The sequence below is a fragment of the Neophocaena asiaeorientalis genome, unplaced genomic scaffold (genome assembly GCF_003031525.2).
Source record: "Neophocaena asiaeorientalis asiaeorientalis breed wild unplaced genomic scaffold, Neophocaena_asiaeorientalis_V1.1 scaffold282, whole genome shotgun sequence".
NCBI classification, from domain to species: domain Eukaryota; kingdom Metazoa; phylum Chordata; class Mammalia; order Artiodactyla; family Phocoenidae; genus Neophocaena; species Neophocaena asiaeorientalis.
The window spans coordinates 1,050,490-1,057,635 of record NW_020172595.1 but is presented as its reverse complement, the minus strand read 5'-3'; the positions used below and the strand labels follow the sequence as shown (position 1 = coordinate 1,057,635).

Sequence of the window (7,146 nt, the reverse complement as noted above, 5' to 3'; positions counted from 1 at the left end):
TTTGTCATCTCTAGATGACTTATAATACTGAATACAATGTGAATGCCATGTAAATAGTTATAAATACAATGTAAATGCTATGTAAGTAGTAGCTGGTATGCAGCAAATTTAGATTTGCTTTTTGGAATTTCCTGGAATTTCTTTTTTCCCCTAATATTTTGATACTAGGTTGGTTGAATCCGAATATGTGGAACCCACAGATAACAGAGTCTCCTCTGGGGGGAGAAATGAAACATGGCTGAAGCTGTAACTAGCAAAAAAGCAGCTACTACTCATTTTAGCTGAGAGGGACCTGTTCAGAATTTATGGTTTGCATAGTAACCTTGTTTTTGTCTGCACTTACACAAGATTATAGACTCTGTCTTACTTCATCACAGTCACAGATTGGCCTTGTCTGGCATGGGTGTTCTGAGGTTATGTTCAATGTGAGAACACCATGGCCTAGATGTGAGGGCCAGCCCACCTCTTAAAAACACCGAGGTCGGACTTCCCTGGTGGCGCAGTGGTTAAGAATCTGCCTGCTAATGCAGGGGACATGGGTTCAATCCCTGGTCCGGGAAGACCCCACATGCCGCGGAGCAACTAAGCCCGTGCGCCTAGAGCCCACATGCTCTGCAACAAGGGAAGCCACTGCAATGAGAAGCCCGCACACCGAAACAACGACCCAACACAGCCAAAAGTAAAAACAAATTTATTAAAAAAAAAAGTCAGGAAGTTCCAATGAATCCAAGAGTCACACACACAAAAAAAGAAGTACCCAAATATTGATTGTGGTGGTGATTTAACCGGTGTGTACATGTCAAAACTTATCAAAGTGTACACTTTGCAGTTTATTGGCTGTCTATTGTATACGCGGCTTATGGTAACTCAATTACACCTCAGAAAGGCTGTTACCAAAAAAGAAAAAAAAAAAAAGGTGAACTGAAGCTCCACCGCACCGTGACTTCTGTTTGTTAGGCTAGAGTTCCTCCTCGTTTACACCTCTACACCTCGGGATTTTGTGACACATCTCAACACTTGACCGACAAGGCCTCTTCCTGAGTCGGTGGACTGCGCCCTTCTGCTCCTAACCAGACGTCACGGGGCTGGTACAAGGTAGCATTCAGTTTCTTAAAAAAAGAAAAGAGAAAACATGACTTTACTCTTTCATACTAGTCGGAAATTATTATGTTCAGTCCTTAGTCACGCGGCGTCGCGGAGTCACTGCGTTGGGGTTCCCCAACCGTCATAAACTTGCTGTCGCGACCCGAGTGGGCGGACCCCCGCCGCAAGCACTGCCCGGAGATGATGGCGCGGCGCTCGTGGGCCATCCGGGGGCGGGGTCGACAGCGCAGGCGTAGAGAGCCCGCCTCGTTCCGGGCCCCAAGCTGCCGGAACCGGAAATAGCGCCCGGCGCCGCCAAGATTGCCGTAACTGCCACCGCGATGCCGAAGGGGCCCAAACAGCAGCCGCCGGAGCCCGAGTGGATCGGGGACGGAGAGACCACGAGCCCCACAGGTGAGGCTGGTAGGCAGGGTGGGAAGGAGATAGGAAAGAGAAGAAGAGAGAGAAGTGTGTGCGTGTCTTAGGAGAGAGTCACGGGGCGCGAGACTGACCGGGCCGTGCGAGGCTACTGCGCATGCGTTCAGTGGGGCCGAGAAGAGTTTGCCCTGGCAGGAGGGCTTTTGGGGTGCCGGCGAAAGAAGAGGTGCCGGGGTGTCACGCAGGAACTTCAGTAAGACTGGGAAAGAGACGAGGAAGAGCTTATGGTACCGAGGGAGAGATGGGGAGAACTGAGAATGTCCTGTTTTCTTCTCATTTGGACATCTTCCCTACCACACGGTATTCCACATTCGGCACTTACATATTGATATAAGTTGTGCCTCGATCTTCGCGCGCGCGCGCGCACACAAACATACACATTCTCACACTCACCCGTGGAAACCAGCATCCCACCTGCTTCTTAAGAAAGGATGACTCCTTGCGCTCTTTCGTAAGACACCTTTCTGACTCAACTGGAGCAAGAGCATAGACACTGGGTGTTGGAATGGAGGATTACGGTTTACTTAAAAGCAGCGGATGTTTATGGAGCACCTGTTTTTAATTATGCAGTGTGAATGCTGTGCTTTGGGGAGGGGAGAAAAACGAAGACATCCTACCAGGCTTGAAGGTACTTCAAGAGGGAGATAAAAATGGATACAAATAATTATAGTAGGTATACAGTGACTAATTTTGCAGGCATTTATTGGATGCCTACTTTGTACCTGGTGCTGTGCAGAAGAACTGGAGGTGTAGGGATGAAAGATAAGCCTTGCCTATCGAGAAGGGGCAAGCCTAGTGGAGGGGACAGAGCATTAATCAGACAGAGGCTGACAGAGTGTGATGAATGTGTTGAGAATGCTATGGGACTAGAAAAGAGAGGGGCAACATCTATCAGATAGGGCGGGAGTGTCAGCAAAGCCTCCCAGGAATATGTGATAGCCGAGTTCGTTCTTGAAGGATCAGTGTGAGTTAGCAAGGGGAAGAACATCCTAAGCAAGCAGAGGGTGCAGTTAATGCAGAGGTAGAGGTGTCGTTGAGCCTGGCTGGTTCCCAGTATTGTGTGACTAGTGTGATGGGGTTGGAAAGACGTGCGGGAGACAGATAATGAAAGGTGTTATACACTACTCCAAGGAACTTAGTCCTAAAAACATTAAGAAGGAGGACCCATTGAAGTGCATAAGGAATGGTTGGAGGGAGGGAGACCATTTAGGAGGCTCTGGTAATGATCCAGGTGAGAAGTGGTAAGAGAGTAAGCCAGGGCATTGACTGGAACTGGGAACCAGCTAAATCAAGGGAGAAGAATTAAGGCTGACACTCACTTGAATACTGCAGCGGTTAGTAGGCTATTTATTGAAAGCAGTAGTGGCCTGTAGAGTGGGGAGCGGGAAGAGGTAAGGTCAGCTTTTGAATGCTGAGTTGGAGATTTCTGGGGAATTTTAAGAGGAGATGGCAAGGAGAGAGTTTGTTCGGTGGCTGTGGGGAGAGCACTGGACTAGGAGTAAAGACACAGGTGAGTGTAGTTGTACGGGGCATCCCCTAGAGAGTGAATGCAGATTGAAGCGAAAAGACGTAGAAGGTGGGAACCCAAAAGAACCTCAACAATTAAGGGAAGTAAGGTGGAGAAGGAGGCTGAGAAGATGAGACCGAGAAAGGAGAGCAGCCAGAGAAACTAGAGGCAGACCAGCAGCAGCAGGATCCCTGACGCTAAGTAACAACAGGAAAGGAGAATTAAAAGGATGAGGAGGTAGGTAGCATGGAATGTTGCCAAGTAATCACGCAAAATAAGGACTACAAAGAAATCTTTTCGGGTTGAACAACTAAGGGGACAGTGACAGCTTTGAGAAAAGTAGTATTCATTAGAAGATGACAGCTGAATCAGGTTGCAGTATATTCAAAAAGGAACAGGAGATGAGGAGGTGGAGCTAGCGTGGACTGCACTCAGACTCAATGAAGACAGGATAGAAACAGTAATTGGGGGAGGAGATTGTAAGGTTACAGAAAGTGCTTTACTTGGCTTTGAAATTAGGAGTCACTTCAGTGATGTACTTACTAAGGGGAGGAGCCATTAGAGGGGGAGATGTGGAGGATACAGCATAGCTTTAGCCACACTTAGCCTTTTCCTGTTCCTTGCTGATAATACTTTCTCACGCTTGAACCTGTGCACAGGCTTCTCTCCCTATGGTCAGGAGGTGTGGTTGTGTTAGTCCTTGGAGATACTTAGTGTCTAAGTCACTCTCAGTGTTGTCAGGGTGAGCTGATCATGTCATTCCTTCTCGTGTACTGCAGTGGGTCCTCCTTCTTAATGGCTTTAGGGTTAGACTCCGTGGAATAGCTTATAAAACCTTTCATTACCTTCTCCTGCACATCTTTTCAGTTCCATCACGCTAGTCACCCAATATGGGGATCAGATTTTGAAATGTGTTCAGGATGGAGGTCACAGATGAAGCAAAGACAGGCATAAGCGTGCCTGGGAGTTAACCAAGGAGTGGGGAGAAGCCAGTGTCCAGAACCCGGGTATGGTTAGGGAAACAGAGATAGCAGACAAGATAGGATGTGCCCTTTTAGTCTGTGAGGTCCTAAGTTATAGCGATTGTCCTTTATTATCTCCAGTTTTTGACACTGTAGATGCTCAGTATCTGAATAACTGATTACTATGGACTAGGTGGAAATCTGGTGTGAGAATACTCAATGTGGTAGATAGCAGAAAGCCTTTGTTTTGGGGTTTTTTGGGGAAAAAAAACCCAAGCGATTGCAGGAGTGCTTTTGGATAGAATTGGGTAGCAGTGGGTGGATGGGATGGTTGGGAGACGAATGTGATAGTGGACAGGCCTGGGCGTGGAGGGAAGTCACGAGGCTGCTGGCTGCCTCCCAGTCTGATGTGGGAGGGAGTTAGACCTAGTCCCCTGCATTCAGGGTAATGGGGATGGACAGAAAGGAGAAGCTGGAATTTGTTCAGTCAGTAAACTTTTATCGACTTCCCACTTTGCTTCCTGGGAACACGAGCTAAGTAGTCTCAGGTCGCTCTCTAGGATGAAGGACTGATGCCCAATCAAGTACAATCACAGCTAGTGACTTGTGCTAGAAGTGCTAGTGGAGCAGGTGCGGCATAGACCCAGGTTGTTGTTGACTTACTAGATGGCTGTTTCCGTGGCCTGTAGGTTCCAAAAATGACATATCCCCAACTGAATTCATATTTTTGTCCTACCTTTCTCCCGCACGGGTGATAGGGGTGGGGAGAGGGGTCCTTCTCTTCCAGTATATCCTGCGTTAATCAGTGGTACCACTAGCCCAGCTAATTTTGCCAGCTAAAAACATTGCAGTCATCTCTGAATACTCTTACTTCTCACCTCTGCCATCACCCTGTGGATTCTCCTTTGCTTCCCACTGCTACCCTAGACCAGCCACCATTGTCTGTCTTGTGGCCAATGTCTTGTGTCTGTGGCCAATGTCTTGTGTCTGTCTTGTGCCAATGTCTAGGGAGCGGTAGTTGAGCTAGAAAAACAGTAAATAGGGTGGGGACCACTGAGAGCTTGGCAGGAGAGATCAGAGTGCTTTGGAATTTGCAAATCATCATTCACAATATCTGTTTAACCTTCTAGACAAAGTGGTGAAGAAAGGGAAGAAGGACAGGAAGACCAAAAAGACGGTGAGGAGAGAGGACTGTGGGTGTTTCTGAGCAGAAGGTGGCCCTTTGAAGGCGGTGGGGGCCCAAGGGAGGGGAAGAGGTCTCGTCAGGAGAGGGAGCAAGGTGGGATGGAGTGGAAGGTCCCTGGGCTCGTGTGTGGTGGTGAAGGGCTTGGTTGGTTTCTGAACCATGTTTACCTAGATCTTAACTCCCGTTATAGTTCTTCGAAGAGCTAGCAGTAGAAGACAGACAAGCTGGGGAAGAAAAGAAAGTGCTCAAGGAGAAGGAGCAGCAACAGCAGCAGCAGCAGCAGGTACAGGTGTCAGGGGACCCACCACTACATGGAGGCATCCATGGGTCCGCCAGCCCCTCTGCAGCCCACACTGGTTCACTCAGCTGACGGGGAGCACTCTCGGGAGCAGAGATACATCAGTGGCCTGGGCTTCATTCTCTCACTGTTTGGCTTTCAGCAGCAAAAAAAGAAGCGAGATGCTCGCAAAAGCCGTCGGAAAAAGGATGTGGATGATGACGGAGAGGAGAAGGAGCTCATGGAGCGTCTTAAGAAGCTCTCAGTGCCGGCCAGTGATGAGGAGGATGAGGGTAAATGTCCCGAGGGGAAATGGGTACCTGGAACCCTTTAGTCATGAAGAGTCAGGAGCTGCATTCCTTGCTTGTGGAGTTGGATTAGATTAAGGAGCAGGACATTGTAATTCTCACCTTCTCCCCTTGTCATTTCAGTACCTGCCCCAGTACCCCGAGGAGGGAAGAAAACCAAGGTAAGCCATCTGTGTGGTAGACAGAGACCCCAGGGGTGCAGCCTTGACCATCCCGCTGACTTCTCTGGCCCTTTCATTCTCCAGGGTGGTAATGTTTTTGCAGCCCTGATTCAGGATCAGAGTGAGGAAGAAGAAGAGGAGGAAGAAAAACATCCTCCTAAGCCAGCCAAGCCAGAGAAAAATCGGATCAATAAGGTGATAGTGATGGCTCTGCCAGTCACTCCCACCCCGTGTAGCACCTCTGGCCACAGTGTGGTAATTTCCCGGCTTCTTTTCTTGCTTTTCAGCTAGCTCTTCTAGGCCAGTCTTGCTTACACTGTCAGAGTCAGCTTTTTAAAATGCTCTTCATCACTCGGAAATTTACAGTGATCCTGTTGCTTTCAAACTCCAAATATAAAACAAAGGCCTGTGGGTCTTTGCCCTTCCACTTGGACTCCTCTGCAGGGTTACTTGGGACTTCTCCATGTATACCTTTCAGATTAGCCTGATCACATCTTGGCATCCAGCTTGACTGTGTGTTGAAACCTTTGTTCTTTATGCCTTCTCTTCCCTCTTCCTAGAACACCTTCACTAAGCCCACATCCATTACCTCGTCTCGAGATGTGTCCTCTTGAGGAAGCCCTCCAGTGCTAGGGTCATCTCACCCACGTGGCTCACTTGCCTGTGTCACAGTCCCTTAGCCGGAGACTAGGGTTTTGCTGGGTCTCATTTTCTCCCTGGCAGACTCAGTATAGTTAACTGCTACTCCTAGACCCCCTAGAAACACTCATTAAGCTACAATATAGCAAATTAATTTGTGTGTGTCTGTGTGTGTCTTCTCCAGGCTGTATCTCAGGAACAACAGCCAGGGCTCAAGGGCAAAAAGGGAAAGGAGGAGAAGTCAAAGGGGAAGGCCAAGGTGAGGGAGTATAGGCAGGAGGAGGGGCTGGGTCTCAGGAATTAGAGCATTTCATCAAACTTGCTGTCTTTTCCCTGGTAGCCTCAAAATAAATTTGCTGCTCTGGACAATGACGAGGAGGAGAATGAAGAGGAAATAACAAAAGAAGAGGAACCACCCAAGCAAGGGAAGGAGAAGGCCAAGAAGGCAGAGCAGGTTTGTATTTTGGTGTTGGGGGAAGGTGGGCTGAGGGACTAGGACTCTGTGGCCCTTGGGCAGGGGGCAGGATCTGGGGGTGCTCTTACTCTCCAGAGCAGGAGTTGGCAAACTTTTTTTTTTTTTTTTTT

At 48.6% G+C, this 7,146-nt stretch overlaps 1 protein-coding gene across 6 annotated transcripts in view; it reads left to right on the top strand.

The window, feature by feature from the left end:
• The first annotated feature begins 1,364 nt into the window (after nt 1-1,364).
• Nucleotides 1,365-7,146, top strand: part of ABCF1 (ATP binding cassette subfamily F member 1) — an 18,821-nt gene continuing 13,039 nt past the window's right edge. For 3 of the 6 annotated variants that reach the window (XR_003002374.1, XR_003002373.1, XM_024738511.1), the window contains exons 1-7: nt 1,365-1,497; nt 5,121-5,167; nt 5,367-5,459; nt 5,617-5,746; nt 5,885-6,117; nt 6,746-6,820; nt 6,902-7,015. Coding sequence is in view for 4 of the 6 variants with exons in the window: in XM_024738511.1 (XP_024594279.1) it covers nt 1,425-1,497; nt 5,121-5,167; nt 5,367-5,459; nt 5,617-5,746; nt 5,885-6,117; nt 6,746-6,820; nt 6,902-7,015 (765 nt within the window). In the remaining 2 variants the exon portion in view is untranslated. The remainder of the gene's footprint in view (nt 1,498-5,120; nt 5,168-5,366; nt 5,460-5,616; nt 5,747-5,884; nt 6,118-6,745; nt 6,821-6,901; nt 7,016-7,146) is intronic. The other 3 variants (XM_024738513.1, XM_024738512.1, XM_024738514.1) reach the window with 3 other exon arrangements.